The sequence below is a fragment of the Natator depressus genome, chromosome 16 (assembly GCF_965152275.1).
Source record: "Natator depressus isolate rNatDep1 chromosome 16, rNatDep2.hap1, whole genome shotgun sequence".
NCBI lineage: Eukaryota > Metazoa > Chordata > Testudines > Cheloniidae > Natator > Natator depressus.
The window spans coordinates 13,031,041-13,047,896 of NC_134249.1; the positions used below are offsets into that span (position 1 = coordinate 13,031,041).

General features: G+C 46.7%; 2 protein-coding genes across 7 annotated transcripts in view; one reads left to right on the forward strand and one right to left on the reverse strand.

Annotated features, from left to right (window-relative positions):
- Positions 1-9,612, reverse strand: part of SLC25A25 (solute carrier family 25 member 25) — a 35,042-nt gene extending 25,430 nt beyond the window's left edge. For 2 of the 5 annotated variants that reach the window (XM_074973905.1, XM_074973903.1), the window contains exon 1: positions 9,324-9,612. In XM_074973905.1, coding sequence (XP_074830006.1) covers positions 9,324-9,569 — 246 coding nt within the window. In that variant the 5' untranslated portion in view covers positions 9,570-9,612. Of the gene's footprint in view, positions 1-3,831; positions 4,279-9,021; positions 9,076-9,323 lie in introns of those variants that run through there. The other 3 variants (XM_074973910.1, XM_074973909.1, XM_074973911.1) reach the window with 3 other exon arrangements.
- Positions 9,613-10,768: 1,156 nt separating this feature from the next.
- Positions 10,769-15,958, forward strand: NAIF1 (nuclear apoptosis inducing factor 1). 2 transcript variants are annotated; one of them, XR_012642126.1, is made up of 3 exons: positions 10,769-11,279; positions 13,583-14,124; positions 15,323-15,946. XR_012642126.1 is itself a non-coding variant. In XM_074973912.1 (2 exons), the coding sequence occupies exons 1-2, from the start codon at positions 10,769-10,771 to the stop codon at positions 14,053-14,055; spliced, it is 984 nt and encodes a 327-aa protein (XP_074830013.1). In that variant the 3' UTR covers positions 14,056-15,958. The 2 variants fall into 2 exon arrangements, 1 of the variants encoding a protein (XP_074830013.1); XM_074973912.1 differs by having other exon boundaries at positions 13,583-15,958.
- Positions 15,959-16,856: the final 898 nt, after the last annotated feature.

The following is a 16,856-nucleotide window of genomic DNA, read 5'->3' on the forward strand; positions in this document are numbered from 1 at the left end:
TACAAACTGTAGTGGGTTAAATCCCAGGAACATAGCTATCAAGTTATTTTCTCCCTCTAGTCCTGAGCCACAAGCTTATTCCCCCACAGCTCCTGAGGTGCAATAATGCACAGGTCCTGATCTTCCTAAAATCTGCAGCATTTAGGGAAATGTATTTAGTCCAATGCAGATACCAAAGGATCCTGCCATCCCATGTGTCTCGTAATCTAACAGATTAGAGCTCCTACTGCAGAACCCTTTTCTGAAACTCACTATAGCGGTCAGAAGCGGTCATGTGACTTGCTTTAGCCCATGGATAACTTTGAAAAAACTTCATCATTTACATTCCTGCTGATCTGGGGGTAGATTGCAGTTACCTTATCTACTTCTGAGCTTCAATGTGGGGGAAAAGATGCTACACTTCCCAAACTTTCAGCTGTGTTCATGCCAGTGGACATCAACTGTAGTGAGACTGCACAATCAGTGAATGGTGACATCAGTAAAATATTAACCTGCAACATGTGAGGCTGACCCTGGATGCTATAATATACTAAATAGGCAGCATGGATCTCCAACTCTCACCATTTTGTGAAACTTACTCTGAATAAGAGCTCAAATCCTTACTGAAATGGTTTTAGAGCTATTTCAACCATTTAGGAGTCTGTTTTACTTTTAGGCAGGTTCTTGACTTTTTATTTTCATTTATTTTTCCTAATTGAAAGAGTACCAATGGGTGGCCCTGTATCTTGGGCTCTTGCCTACCTTTATTTCTGATAAGTATTTTGTTTCCTACCACCACTCCCTGTATCAGTCCTTACTTGAAGCCAGGACTAGGAGAGGCAGTTTCCCAAAAGCAGACATTGGGGCTAGTTTGCCCAGTTCTCCTCACCAATTATTCATTATTCCATGGAGTAGGTCCTAAAAACCCAACAATGCCCACGTGGCATGGTCAATGCCATTGGCTATAGAATAAGGCCACGTGTTTTTGATTCTGTAGCTGCTTGTGATCTATCGTTTCCTTTTGTAGGTTGTACTTGCAGCAAGTCTCTGCAGTTGCCTCATTTGGTAGAGAAGCCAGAACATGCTTTATCCACCAGGAATAAAACATCTCAGTAACACACAGAATACATCTCTACAAGTGACATTCCCTCATTTCATGCTATTTACATTAAAAAAAAAAAAAAACAAACAAACACACACATATGTAAGAGTCATTGCTACTTCTGCATCCCACAAAGGTCAGGCCGGACCTAATGCAGAGGCTTCTTCCAGCTTAAGACACCTGATAAGCATCATCTGCCTTCTCCAGTTTGCTGGAAGTGCAGACTACCAAGCAATCTATTTAACTGAAAGAATGTTCCAGGATCACATGTCCAAATAAGACAGGACATCTGACCCCCCCTTGATATCCCAGCATAAGACACCAGGTACTGCATATGTTGCTTGGAGTGCCAAGTGCTCTGCTTATTTAACTAGGCAAGGAGGGGTGGGGAATTGCTATATATGCATTTAAAAGTTCTCCCCCGGCTACTCTCAGCAACAATGCATAGCTTGCCATATGTTGCAGTATTTTATACCTCTAGCAACAAAGATGAACCTGCGGGTGGCCAGCACTGAGCTCAAGAAGCGCAGCTCAAGTTTTTCACCAATATTAAGTGAGCCCTAAGTATTGACGATCCCCATTACATCCCAACTGAATTTCTCATTGGCTCTGTGGGTCAGGGCAGAGTGACCAACGTAGACAGTGAACATGCCAAGCAGTTCCCCAGATACAGGCACTCTCACAATCCAACCCTCTAGCACAGTTCCTGTCTTGCATGGCTACTGACCAAATCTTTTAATAGAATGACCCCAAAACTGGAAGATTTGCCTGTCCCAAGGCCAATCAGCACATTTCTCATCTGCAAGGAGGTTTTGCTGTGGCAGTGAAGAACTCTGGATTGATTATCAAGTGTTTATTTTGGTCCTAAACTGAGGAACACGGTATGAGTTTTGCATTTCATCTACTCCGCACAAAGCTTCTGAATACCATTTACAGCTAGAACAACTCCGGCCCACCTGCCTACAGAACTGGTGCCATGATGTCCTGGTACATGAGAAAAGAGCAGAGATTTCATCAAGCCACCCACCAACACGAGAAGAGATACTCCACTCCCTAGCGATCGTCTAATGTATTCCTATTTGCTTACCAGGTCAAGGAAGGTTATACTCAAAGGTCAGGGGTGGGCAAACTTTTTGGCCCGAGGGCCACATCAGGGTGCGAAACTGTATGGAGGGCCAGATAGGGAAGGCTGTGCCCCCCAAACAGCCTAACCCCTGCCCCCTACCTAACCCCCCCACCGTCGCATGCACCACTGCTGCCCCCTTACCCTGCTGCTCAGAGCAGCAGGAGCTCACAGCCCCACTGCCCGTGCGACGGCGTGGAAGGGAGAACAGCAGGGGAGGGGCCAGGGACTAGCCTCCCGGGCTGTAATTTGCCCACCTCTGTCAAAGGTGCTAAGCTAAGCTTGGCTTGAGAACAATTTCATGGACATGAAAAGCTGCTCTCAGAACTGATGCAGAACATCCACAATACTCCCCCAGGATGGTTAGTGAACTGTTGGTAAATATCTCAAAGCAAGCAAAAGACTATAGTCCGCCATTTTAAAAGGAAACAATTTGTAATTTGTTTGAATTCATGCATATTGCAAAACCCTTAGTCAAGTTAATGTTGAATGAATAGGTTACACATGCCTCAAAACTCACTCAGTTACTCCTGTGGAAATTCTGCCCCACTATGGAAGGCAGAATTTGCGCAGAATTAATTATATTAGAAGCTGGGTTGGGCTCAGGGAGAGAGGGGGTGTGGGTGAGAGACTCGAGGGGCAAAATTTTCCCCCCTCAAGATGTGCCTGGCTGGCATGTGTGACACACCAAGACTGAGGTGCCCAACAAAAGCATAACAGCAAAACACAATCTGGGTTCTTGAACACTACTCCTGGGGGAAACTTTTTTGTTGTGTCTATTGTTAGAGACAACAAAAAAGTTTCCCTCAGGAGTAGAGACACGTGTTTTGAAATAAATTGCCAAAATAATTGAAACAGGTGTGATTATATTGTATTATTTTGACCAAATATGCAAAATTTTAAAATATTGTGTACAGAACTTTTTGGCACAGCATTCTCCCATGAGTAATAAGTGCCACAGAAAGATTCATAACATGTATAGTAAAATATATTTTATCAAACATACACAGGATTTTAGAGACAGTGTAGCCTGGATTAAAGAACACCTACTGGTATCATCCAGTGCTTAATACTTTCAGTTTAAACAGTGGAATGACTGAACAGACCTTTGTCATTCACTGGACCCACCAAATTTATTATTACAGGTATCTTCATCTGATGGCAGATTTTGTTTATTTGTGTGGGGTTTTTTTGTTTTATTACTTGGAACAGAATACAATTTTTCCTGCTTTCTCTACCTCTAAATTACTTACAATATACTCATGCTTTCTATGGTATCAATACTAACTGTAGCCCAAAACATTTTGCAAGGTTAAACAATTACAGAGAAATTTAAAAGTTAGTAACAAGATCTGAAAGGAAAGGGAGGATTGATTAGGCAGAAAATTAAAGGTGACTACTCCGGATGGTAGCAGCTACAGTCAAGAAGGCAAATGATAAAGACTAACACAGACAATAGTAGAGACAGACAAGTTATTTGAGAACATTTGGGGAAAAGTCCATGATGGGTTATAAAACAAAGACAATTTTAAACTGGAACATGAAGCAAGCTGCAACCAGTGGAGTTTGTGGCTGGAGCAATTCAGTCACGTTTCTTTGCGCACATGAGAAGGTGAGCAGAACTCACATGCTTGAATCGGGAGAGCTGGTACTTGACGAGATCAGAGAAGAGAGAGTTGCCATAGTCAAGGAAAGTGGAGATGAAAATAGATGAAGATTTCAACACAGGTGGAACTAAAGCAGTATCACAAAGGGAACGTGCCACTGCGGTGATGACAGGCAGATTTGCTGATACGGATGTGGGAAGAGGAAAAAAAAGCTCAGGCTCAAGGAGGACATCATAGTTACAGAGAGCAGAGGCAAACAGATGGTCATGGCTGAGAAGAGAAGGAGCCGTGCTTGACTCAGTTTCTTAAATATCCGTTAGTCCAAGTGAAGAGGTTTTCCACCATCGCAGAAGAGACTACTGCAGACCAAGCTGATTTATTACTTCAAACTCTGCATGTAAGTGGCTGGCCAACAAATCCCATCAGTTCATTAGTTCAATTGGCTTTAATTTCAGCAGCAAAGGCACACTTTTGGAAGGAGACTCCAGCCCTGCAATTGATTATGATTGGTAGGAGAAATGACTGTTAGCAATATGAATGAATGAGCAATAAAAACATGCCTTTTTAATAGAGTTTTTTTTTTTTTTTAAATATGGGGAGCTTAACCCCAGTGCAATAGCCAAAATAATACCCAGGCAAGTCAAACTAGTTTCCCATCTGAGCACTCTGTAGTTCAATTGGAGAAGTTACTTTTCATCTATTCTCCTATAAAGCTTTTGTAGTGTTGCTCAGACAATGACTGGCTCTTTATGCCTGAGGTAGCTGCCATCAAGTGATAGAGGAGTGGTCCCTATACAGTTAATAGCTCAGAGATCCTTCATGAGTGAGTGAAAATATAGATGTGTGTAGATATACATCTAGTTGCTAAATTCACATCTTAGTTTTTGATGTAAGTACAGTATATGGTTTGTCTTATACCAACCAATGAGAATGAACTATTATTTAGAAAAGTAGAACATAACTGAAACCAGTATTTTGATCATCCTACACAGTTAGTGATACTGTCATTAATAGTGGTTTGGTGATATATAGGCTGAATAGTTTTAAAGTAATCATAGGGATAAGGCCACATTATTTACATAGCAACTTTGATCTAGAAAGATGCCATAGTAATGCAACTCCCTCCCCCCATATACTGAAATGCAGCCACCTCTGAAACAGAAAGCAATAGTTATTCTGTACCAAAAATACTATGCAGCAACAATAATTTCTGCACCTGAAAGTTTTCATCAAAAGAAAACTGAGGTAGTTGGAGTATTGCCCAGGAACCTACACTGATCTAATGTTTGTAGCGCACACTCAGCACAAGATCAGTGTTAAGAAAAGGAGTACTTGTGGCACCTTAGAGACTAACAAATTTATTTGAGCATGAGCTACAGCTCACTTCACGAAAGCTTATGCTCAAATAAATTTGTTAGTCTCTAAGGTGCCACAAGTACTTCTTTTCTTTTTGCAGATACACAGCTGCTACTCTGAAAGATCAGCGTTGTTACTACAAGAATCCAGCTCATTTATTAAGGCAAGTGGGTTTGTAAACTCACTAACATTAGACACACATATCGGTCCAATCCACATTTAAGGTTGAAGCTAGCCTTCCTTCATAAGACTAATTCTCTCCCCCACCCCCCAAAAACTGAAGTGGTACTCCAATCCTGCAACTCATTACAGATGGTAGGAAAGAAGAATGCTAGGTGCCCGAGAGCTTGTCTACACTTACAGGGGATAATGAAGACCCGCTAAATCGACTGCGGATTGCTCTCCCGTCAACTCCTGTACCCTACCTGAACGAGACGCGCAAGCGTCAGAGACATAGTGTAGTGTGGACCCCATCCAAGTACATCGACTTCAGCTACATTATTCAAGTAGCTGAAGTTGCGTAACTTAGATTGATCTCCCCCCATAGTGCAGACAAGGCCTGAACCACAGCTAATCCACCTGAAGTTTCACAAATGTGAATTTGTGCTCAAGTAGAATTTTCTTGAGCAGTTTGAGACATCAGGTAATGGGTCCGGAGACATGGGGATTACAATATTTTCGCTTAACATATTTCCTTAACATGACTCCAAATTAGTTGACCCTGACGAATACTGGTGCCTCTGGCTAGTTTTAAGAATGAGAAAAGGAGGGGGACTAGTTAATAAACTATCTGGGAAACAGGAAACATTTCTCTCAGAAGTTTATCCAATTTTTCATTAAAATTATATTTTGATGGAAATATTCCAACCAGACCTACCGAAGGGTTGTTTTCACATACTCAAAGCTTTGCAACATTTTAAACTCTGCATCCTAGCTAATGCATTTATTAAGCACATATTGCCCGAATGGATAAATTATGAAATGTGCAACACCCTAGCATACGCTTTATAAACTCTGAATGTCCAAAAGCCCCAGCTTTGGAGAGAAGAGACTTGGCTACTCTCTTTAGTGGGGGAAAAAGTGAATAGAGATAAGCATGGCAATGACAGGAGAAGAGGGAGAGAGAGAGAGAAAGTGAGCCCAGTGAAGGGACAGTGTTGACAGAGGAAAGAGCCTTCACTGAAGAACAGGCTGGATAAAGTGAGTTCATACAGCCTGTTTCCCAATTAGAAGCATATATTCCTGCCCCTGTGAGCATTTCCTCACTGGGCTTCCTGCAATATGGTGGTTTTCATCTCACGTGAGATGCATACATACACACACACACCTTAGAAAATGTGATGTCAGATAGAACAACGCTGCCAGGGAAGAAAAGGGCCTGCATGCTGAACTGCCCAGGCATGTAGATGTGAGCACAGAATGTTCTGTTGCTTGAACCAACACAATTCTCCCAGAGAGTAAGAAGCTCAGTGCCCATGAAGAACAGCTAGACAGGCATTTTATGAGGGCAAATGCAGATGGTTTATAGTTTGATGTTAAGCTTAGATTTCAGAACCTAAACGCTTCTCAGTGCGGAGAATCACGGATTGGAGACAGAATCCCACAGATACAGTCACAAACAAAATACCTGCACAGCTTGTTAGTTTCATCACAGGATCTGTGCAGCTGACAAGGTCTTCATGTAACTGAAGAATTCTTTCCCTTTACTTCAAAAAAGTATAATTCTCAGGCAAAAAGTTATGGTTGAAGAAAATATCACTTAGGGAAAAAAAACACCTGTGAGAATATTGTTTTCATACACAAACATTAGAGAGTCTAATTCTAGAGGAACAAAAGGATGAAAGTCACCCAAACAATCTCCATAACACTACCCTGAGCACAGCAAGAGTTTGAGGATCATGAGAACTTTAAGAACACAAGTGTTCATTTTATAAGAGACTCCAAAAGTTAAATACATTTTACTAGACTATTTCTTTCACTCTTTCAGAGATTATACACTGCCCGATCATATTTATAGACTACTAATTCAAGAAGTCTGGGTTCTTTAGGGACATGGACACACACACACACAGTGCAGGACACTTAAAACTAAAAAGCACTAATAAGTACAAGGGCTCTACACTGATCCACAAAGGTAAATGCTTCCAGCGACAATCAGATACAGCTACAGTACCTAAAGAACCAGACCTTGTAAGCTTAGTATCCTCAGTTATGGGTTTTACATGAACAGATGGTGGCATGACAGTGAAATATCACAGTATCAGAGACTCATGTAAAAGTCAACGTGCTGCAATATGTATCTGATATATGCCACATGTTAGCTATACAAATACACCAGCTCTGCTGAATGTAATATACCCTCCGCCATAAGCTGCAAACTCCTTAAAGTTATTACAAAAACTGATTTAGTGCTTTGGAGACTATTTAATGTAAACATTTTACAAATTAAGTATAGAGTTTACATCAGGAAAGCTAACGTCAACAAGGGAACAGAATTAAGGCTGTTCAGATGACCTGATCTGAGTCTAGCCATACTTTCCAATGCCTTTATTATTGTTTCCTAAGTGGATCCTCCTTGATTGAATTTCTGAATACTTATGTTGAGAAAAAAAATATATTTTTTCTGAAGTGATGTTTTCAACCTTAATTTCTGTTCAGTTTACAAATATTCAGATTCACAGACAGTAAGACAAATAGATTCCTGTAGTTTCAGTGTCAAGAGTGAATGGGGCTGCCTTTAGGAGATAAGAAAGCCTCCTTAGCAAAGCAGTGCAGGTGTGTCTCCTCACATATACACAATCCTGCATTCCCTAGAAGCCATCCCTAAGAGGCAGGAGCACAATTGGATAATATTGCTTAAGTGTTGCCATGCAACTGTGGGGCTTCTCTCCCAAGACTAATCTTGCAGGGAGGTTCCACTCCCCAAAATCAAAGCTGCTTGGAGAGGCACATTTATGGAGGAGCAACCTCCACAACAGGATCAGCATGCACTGCTCCCAAGTAACAGTGTATCTAGAACATCCACCAGATGCCACAGCTGTGCCCCCTCATCAGCATGGGGTAGGCAGACATTGAATGGCAGCTGCAGGGTAGATACACAGGTAAGCCAGTTATTTTAGAAAAATACTTTCTGTCAGGATTACAGCCAGACACTTCCCCATTTGTCTAAGGATGTAAAATCTCAAGAGTCAAACCAGGATGTACTCTCCATGGAGAAAGGGTCCCCTTAGAAACAAAAAGGGTTTGAGCGTGAAAAGAGCATTACCACCACCGTCTGTATGCACCTCACACTATCTTATGTGCCAGAGGGCCTCCCACACAACCCCAAACCCTACTCGTCTCTAGGCCCTGCATCCATCAGTCCCTATAGTCCCCCCCAAATACACACATGGACTGTTTTCAGTTAGACCCCAACTGTCTCCCTCTGCAGTCCCCAAACTAGCCTAGGCTCTGCCTCAGAATGCAACTTCTCCGCAAAGACCTTGCATTCTTTAGGTGTGGTACTGCCCTCTCGGTGCAGGCCACCCACCCAGAACTCCCCTTCAGTGTGGTGCCAACCCCTTCGCAGTCTACTTCCTCCACTTACACACCCAGAGCTTCCCCCCCCCTCAGTGTGATGCAATGCACACCCCCCCTTCCCCAGTCACGCACTTGGGGGCACGTCCCCCCAAACCTCCCCCTTTAGCATGATGCAATCCCCCCCGCCCATCACTCAACCCAAGGCATGCACCGCCTCCACATGATGCAATCCCCCCCTTCCCCAGTCACCCAGGGGCACGCTCTCCCCACCCCCACCCCACCCCACCCCCCGCCCGCTAGCATGATGCAATCATCCCTTTTCCTCGGTCACTCACCTGAGCGCATACCCTCAACAGACCTCCCCCCTCAGCGTGAGGCAATCATCACTCCCTCCTTCCGCGTCACTCCCTAGACCGCCCCCCTCAGCGTGAAGCAATCCCCCTGCCCTTCCCTAGCCACTCACCATGGGGCAGGCTCCCTCCCCCACACTTCCCCACTCCGTCACCATGGGGTACGTCGTCCTCCGCCCCGCCCACCGCCGCCCCTCCCCCCGCCCTTCATTCCCCCGGGGCGGCCCCTCCCCCCGCCCAACACTGGTGCGGTCCCCTCCCGGGCCCAGCCCGCCCTCCACACTCACCCACAGATCCCGCTCGGTACGGTGCAGCCCCAGCTGCCCCAGCCCCACCGCCAGGTCGTGCACACAGAGCGCGCCGTCCCGGTTCACGTCGAGCTTCTGGAAGAGGGTGTGAAGACGCCGGTGCTCGGGCCCCCCGCACAGGGACCGGCCGCCCGCCTCGGAGGCGGGGGTCGCGGCTCCTGCCCGAGGGGAGCCGCACGGGCACAACACGCCGCTCACCGCCAGAGAGCGCCGCGGACCCGGCATCCTCCCGCGTCTCGCGAAACGCCGGCAAATGGCGGAACTCCCCCGCCCCCACAGAAGGGAAGTGACAACGTGCTTCCGGTTCGCGCCGCCAGGCGAAGGGCCCACGTGACCCTTTTGTAGCCATTCGGAAAGGCATAGTCGCAGGGGGCGCGAGGACGGCACTGCGGACGCACCACGCACCCCCACGTCTGAGCCAATCAAATCACGGGCGTTTGTATTTCGTCACACGCACGCCTTCGCCACAGCCAATCAGAATGCAGAGGCACCCACGCCAGAACTGGGATTTGGGAAGGTATTCAAATTGATGGAGGATTCCCATTGGTAAAGCCGCAGCGGAAGGTGGGGTAAGGTGACAACAGACCCAATGGGCTGAGACGCTGACTGACTGAGCCCGTATTATATCTTGACAGACAGAGGATATATCCAATAGTCTGGTAGAACAGAGGGTACTTAACTATGACTGGCGGGAACTGCACCCAATACACTATGGCGGAGGCCCCTGGAGGCGGGAACACGTTTTGACAGGCAGCATGCCAGCCTGCGGCTTGGAACGGCGCTGAGGGAAGGCGGTGCCTACTCCTGACAAGCAGCACCTTTGACCAATAGGATTATGGCGCTGGCGGTGGGAGGTGAGACCCATGTCTGACAGGCAAGCAGGGGGCCCAATGGGCCGAGGCAGGAAAGGGGCTGATTCTGGAAGCCATTACGCCACTGCCGCAGGGTGGAGGCCGTTTAGCGGGGCCTGCTGGGTGGCCGCGGTACGCAATTTGCGTATCTTTCGCTATTGAAGGGGGTAGCGCCCAAGGGCCCGTGAGGCCCCTTGGGGCCCCCCCATTTTTCCTGGCCCTATAGATCACCAGACTCTGTTAGGTCTTCGGGGCCCCTGGGTCCCACCCCTCCTCTGCCTCCGTTAGGCCCCAAGTCCCTCTCAGGGCCCCTAGTAGCCCTCCTCCACCCCCTCTGGTCCCCCCCCGGTCCTCTAAGGTCTCCTGCCCTTCCAGGCTCCTCTAGGGCCCTTTTGGGCCCCCAGCTCCCTGTCAGGCCCCCAGCCCCGTTCCTCTCAGGCCTCCTGCCCTTCCAACCCCCCTCTAGGGCACTTTGCCCCCCTCCCCCCACCCCCTGTCAGACCTTCTGAGCTCCCATCTCCCCCGCAGGAGTGGCTCCCCCCAGCCCCATCTCACCCTCAGCCCCGTTACCCCATGGCAATGGCATCGCCCCTGCCCCCCCCAGCGAAGAAGCGTAAGATGAACTTCTCGGAGCGGGAGGTGGAGATCATCGTGGAGGAGCTGGAGCGGGGCAAGCACCTGCTCATCAACCACTTCAACGCGGGGGTCCCGCTGGCCACCAAGGCCGCCGCCTGGCACGACATCTTGCGCCGTGTCAACGCCGTGGCCACCTGCCGCCGCGAGCTGCCGGAGGTCAAGAAGAAGTGGTCAGACCTCAAGACAGAGGTGCGGCGCAAGGTGGCGCAGGTCCGGGCCGCTATGGAAGGAGGCGGTATAGGGCAGGATGGAGCCGGCGAGGGCCAGGACGGCGAGGACCCTACTGGTGCCACAGCCACCCCTGTCATACTCACCCCCATGCAACAGCGCATCTGCAACCTGCTGGGAGAAGCCACCATCATCAGTCTGCCTACTGGGGACTGCGCTGCCGGGGATGGTGCTGAGATACCCATCGCAGCCTCCACCACCACTGTCACCCTGACCCAGAGTGAGTGCTGCCCCTGATGAAGGTGCTGGATCAGAAGGCCATACAGGGGTCCCTGCAATTCTCCCATGAACAGTGAGAAGGGGCCCTGGTACCCATGCGGAGCAGCCCCCATTCCTCAAAAGGGCAGCAAAATGAAACCGTGGCATCTTTTACAATATAGTGAAAATGGCACCCCTATAAGCCCTGGTGCTATAGAGGGACAGGATATGCAGGTACTGAAAGCCACCCCTGTTTGACAGCAAGGTCAGTCTTAAGAGCAAGGAAACCAAACAGCCTTTTGGGGACTTGGCATCCCAATGCACCTTTGCAACAAACAGGCTGCCCCAGCCTCCCTCTGGAGGATAACTGTAAGGCTGTATCATAGGATGGTTAGTAGCTATGCATAGTTGTATGTGGTTAAAGCTGATTCAGGCTTATGAGTGGTGTAACAAATCATAAAAGGGAGCAAAGATGGATTAAGGGGGCTTAGTAGAGAAAGGAAGAACTTGAAAACTGAGCTTTCTAGACCAGAATAAAAGCTCACAGAACATGGTTATCTGCTCAGATATCTTTCTTATGCTTTCCTTCCCATTGAATGGATCCTCATGGTGTTCAGTCAGGATGGAGCAAAATAGGAAACTACAGAGATCTCTGGCTATATATATTTGTTAAGCTAGTTTATACAGAGCTTTTTTGATGTTTAGATGTTCAGAGATCTGCTAGTTGAAACAGCAGCACCTAGCTGTTTTGACACTGTGATGAATAAGTGAAACCTATTTTGTCGTGCAAAGGCTGAGATTAATAGATTTGTCTTCTGTGGCTACTCCCAGCGCTTCCTCCATCCCCCAGCCCCTTGTGAGTTACGGAAGATGGAAGTACATTTCTATTCCTTCTGTCTTTAGAAACCTATTTCTGGGTCTGTGGAGAAGTTCTAATGGATACTTGAGCAGTCAAAGGCATTCTGACCAATGCCATTTCATCTCTTACTTGTCCTTTGTGTCCATTTATTAATGTTGCTTGGACAGCTCCTTTTGAACTGGGGGTTGAGAAGTGGTGTATCTAGGTATATACTGTAGTATTCCCTACGCTTTTTGACCCTGCACTGTACAGGCCTGGGGACAGATCCAGATCAGGAAAGATCAGTCTTCTGTAGGACTAGCTTTCTTCTTTAGTGTTCTACATGCACATACTTCTCTGTTTTCTCCTTAGGCAGGCACTAAAGCAGGGGTGGGCAAACTTTTTGGCCTGAGAGCCACATCTGGGTATGGAAATTGTATGGCAGGCCATGAATGCTCACGAAATTGAGGTTGGGGTGTGGGAGGGGGTGAGGGCTCTGGCTGGGGGTGCAGGCTCTGGGGTGGGGCCAGAAATGAGGAGTTCAGGGTGTGGGAGGAGGCTCTGGGCTGGGGCAGGGGTTTAGGGTGCGGGGGAGGGGGGGAGTGAGGGCTCCGGCTCTGGGGTGGGGCTGGGGATGAAGGGTTTGGGGTGCAGGAGGGTGCTCCAGGCTGGGACCGAGGGGCTCAGAGGGCGCGAGGGGGGATCACGGCTGGGGCAGAGGGTTGGGGTGCGGAAGGAGGTCAGGGGTGCAGGCTCTGGGCGGTGCTTACCTCAAGCAGCTCCTGGAACTAGCAGCATGTCCCTCCTCCAGCTCCTACGTAGAGGCGCAGCCAGGCAGCTTTGTGTGCTGCCCCGTCCGCAGGCACCGCCCCTGCAGCTCCCATTGGCCGCGGTTCCCAGCCAATGGGAGCTGTGGGGGCGGCACTTGGGGCGGGGGCAGCACGCGGAGCCGTTTGGCTGCTCCTACGTGTAGGAGGTGGAGTGGGGACATGCCTTTGCTTCTGGGAGCAGCATGGATCAGGGCAAGCCCCAGACCCTGCTCCCCAGCAGGAGCTAAAGGGACAGATTAAAACGTCTGATGGCTGGACATGGCCTGCGAGCCGTAGTTTGCCCACCCCTGCACTAGACCCCTGGCACTTACATTTGTTAGTGGTGTTCTGTAGACCAGTGGTTCTCAACCAGGGGTCTAAGGCCCCCTGAGGGGCCACAAGCAGGTTTCGGGGGGCTGCCAAGTGGGGCCAGCATTAGACTCACCGGGGCCCAGGGCAGAAAGCCAAAGCCTGAGTAATGTAGCTTTGTGGAGGCTCCTGTGGTTTGGGGCCCCAGGCAGTTGCCCTGTTGCTACCCTGTTATTGTGACACAGGTGGGGCCATGGAGTTTTTATAGCATGTTGGGGGGGCCTCACAAAGAAAAAGGTTGAGAACCCCTGCTGTAGACATTCACCCAAAGAGCTACAGCCTCTGACTTCTCTTTTTATTTGTGCCTAGTTCCTGCAGAGACAACTTACCACAGTCTGGAGGATGGAGTGGTGGAGTACTGCACGACAGAGGCTCCCACAACTGTTACTGCTGAAGCACCCTTGGAGATGATGGCACATCAAGCTGAGGCATCCATGAAACCCCAGGAGCTGAAGAGCCGAATTGCCCTAAATTCAGCCAAGCTCCTGCAGGAGCAGCGAGTGACCAACCTACATGTGAAGGAGATCGCCCAGCACTTGGAACAGCAAAATGACCTGCTGCAGATGATCCGTCGCTCTCAGGAGGTGCAGGCATGCGCACAAGAGCGTCAGGCGCAGGCTATGGAAGGGACCCAGGCTGCTCTGAGTGCCCTCATCCAGATCTTACGCCCCATGATCAAGGACTTCCGTCGATTCCTGCAAAGTAATACACCCAATCCTTCGGTAACTGCTGACCCCAGCCATGTGGCCCAGAATGGGCAACAAGATGGCATCATCCAATGAAATAGGGACCGACTGGACTCTTCTCTCAAAAGAGCTACATTTGCTGCTGTTGGACACACTGGGTCAGAGGTAGGAGGGACAAGATCTTCTCTTGTCATTGTGGATTGGTTGAGTTCCCGTCCTCTGGGGTCAAAAGCTGTTCCTGGACAGCATCTTTTTCTGTGATGATCCTGCACTATCTGCTTCTGTGGACTCAACATCCAGGATGGCAGCCAGGATGTGTGATTAAACTTGGAAGTTAGTGTTGTTGGATTTGGTTTTGTTTTTTTTTTAAGAAAAATATTTTTTCCATATAGATTTCTAAAACGACAATTATTTTTATTTCTATCTTAAAAAACGACACCTCTTCCCAAGACATACAGCCTTTAACTGGCTTCTGACACACGGAGTGTCTTGCAGGCATGGCTCATCTTTGAAGGTGCCCAGATAGTACAGAGGAGCTAATGCAGTCCAGTCTCTTGCTGGACATTTGTAGAGTAATATGGTACCTGAGGTGGTGCAGCCACATCTCTGTGCTGGAGGTTTGTGGATGCTGCTCTCTAAGGGTGAAAGTCAGCCCTGTACAGAGGACCTGCACAAGGCCTGTCGACAACCTAAATCCCATGGAAGTCCCACTTTAGCTCTCAAAATAGTGGTGCATAGACCTCATGCTGGCCTTCTGCACCATGGTGAATTTCATCCAAACCTAGCAGAGGTGTTTTTACATGTGTATTAAATGTCTCAAGGTAGTACTTAAGGGAATGAATAAATATGAATTTCATTCGGGTAGGTTTACATACAGATGAAACCAGTGGACTAGGTACTGCAGTATAGTTTAAAATCTGTACAGTATGTTGCCACAACAAGGTGGGGAAAATATGGAGTTTTCAGCAGAGCCATAAATCTAAGTCTTTGCTTGTGTGAGTTTGTCAACTACTTGCTATTTCAACAGTGTGGAAAGGAGGTTGGTTTTTGTTTACAGTTTGTCATTTATTTTGTATTTTAAAGGCATTAGAAACAAATTCTGTTGTCTTTAGTCAATATACAGTTGACTTCAGCAGGCATTTTGACTGCCTAAGGACTATGGGATTTGGCCCCAAACCTTTTTCTTAAGATTATATTGGGAAAAAAATGATCCTTCACACCTACTACCCTTCCTCCTTTTTGAGCTGTTCTGGCTTTTGGGGCCCGGAACTAAGTAAGAGCACTTAGGCAGTTGACTTGATAGTGTGAATGTGGTTGTTATAGATATGCACCAACTTCATAAATGAATTTTTTTTTATTTCAGATGAAAAGCTTCACCTCAACATGTGTAGAAGATGATTGATTTGTTTAAAAAAATAATAATTTCATTGTTAATGTCTTCCTCTTGCCCCCCCCCCCACTTGCAGAACCAATGAGTCAAAATTACGGATTAATACTTGCCAAATATTACTGTTAAAATTGAACTTTTTAAAGCTGAGTTAAGTTTGCTGTTGAACTCTCTGTAGGGCTGAGAAGCAGTGAGCTGAAATTCATGATGGAATGAATTTGCACAATTAAATTATAAACCCCTGAATATATCTTTCTATGATGGAAATATTGATGGGGCCCTTAACCAGATCAGTACATGGGATATTGCTATATTTAATAACCTTTATTTTATTGGTAGTTCAACTGTCTCTTGGAAGGAGGAGGAAGGGATAATGAACAGTGTTGTTTGAAAGCTTTGGCCCATGGAAGATCCTTCACCCATTCATTCAGTCTTCCACTCCTGAGTCAGGAAAGCACCATCAATGGCTTTCCCACCTTGTTCACCATCTAACCACATCAGTACAATTTTCTTGGCTTGTTTCTCTCAAACCCTGTGGAATCAAATCAATGACTCAGTTGCAGTTTATTTTTAAAACAGACACTGCATCATATCTGTTTGGTTTTACGTCACTTGTGAATATGAATACCAATATGAATTTTTAATAAAAATGATTTTTTTGGTAAATCGCTCTCAGTATATCTGTATTTTCCATAGGGAAAAAAATATGACACAAGGCAGAAAAGGACTCAAAAGTGGGGAAATACCAAAGTTAAGCAAAAAGAAAAGGAGTACTCGTGGCACCTTAGAGACTAACAAATTTATTTGAGCATAAGCTTTCGTGAGGTGAGCTGTAGCTCATGAAAGCTTATGCTCAAATAAATTTGTTAGTCTCTAAGGTGCCACAAGTCCTCCTTTTCTTTTTGTGAATACAGACTAACACGGCTGCTACTCTGAAACCAAAGTTAAGGTTGCACATTCCTTTCAGCAACTTTAACTCTGTCCCCTTGGACACATGCTTCATGATATCATATTTAGCTGCTTGATCACATTCTGTTTCTCAAATAATATCAATACTTTCTGCAATCTTGTCTTGCAGTAGTGATTACTACTCTGTTTATGACAGACAACGATGACTCATGAAAATCACATTGTATTCATCTGCCATGAGCTGGATGCAGTGTAACATCCTAGAATAATAAAGGACACAGTGCTGGCATTTATAAGGCTTTAGAATTGACTTACATTAACTTTTGCAATGACTGCCGCCCAAGAAGTGGTTTCTGTAATGCATCTTACTGCAAATAGTTACTACAGGTAGTTGAATGCCTGGCACTTGGAAACACCAATTTGTATGTCAGTTAGGGAGAAATATTGTGCTAACACAAATCAATAGCATTCAAATGTAAATTGTGTACATAAATTCTCACTCGTGAAAAAACTGCAGCAATATTTTAAATATAGTACAAGCTGCCTGCCTAGAGCGCAACCATTGATCGTTGATTGGTTCAGTGGAGCCCTATGAGGAATA

Coding starts and splice junctions, on each gene's coding strand:
- NAIF1 (XM_074973912.1), top strand. CDS start 10,769: ATGGCAATGGCATCGCCCCTGCCCCCCCCAGCGAAGAAGCGTAAGATG. Junction 11,280..13,582: donor CACTGTCACCCTGACCCAGA/GTGAGTGCTGCC, acceptor ATTTGTGCCTAG/TTCCTGCAGAGACAACTTAC.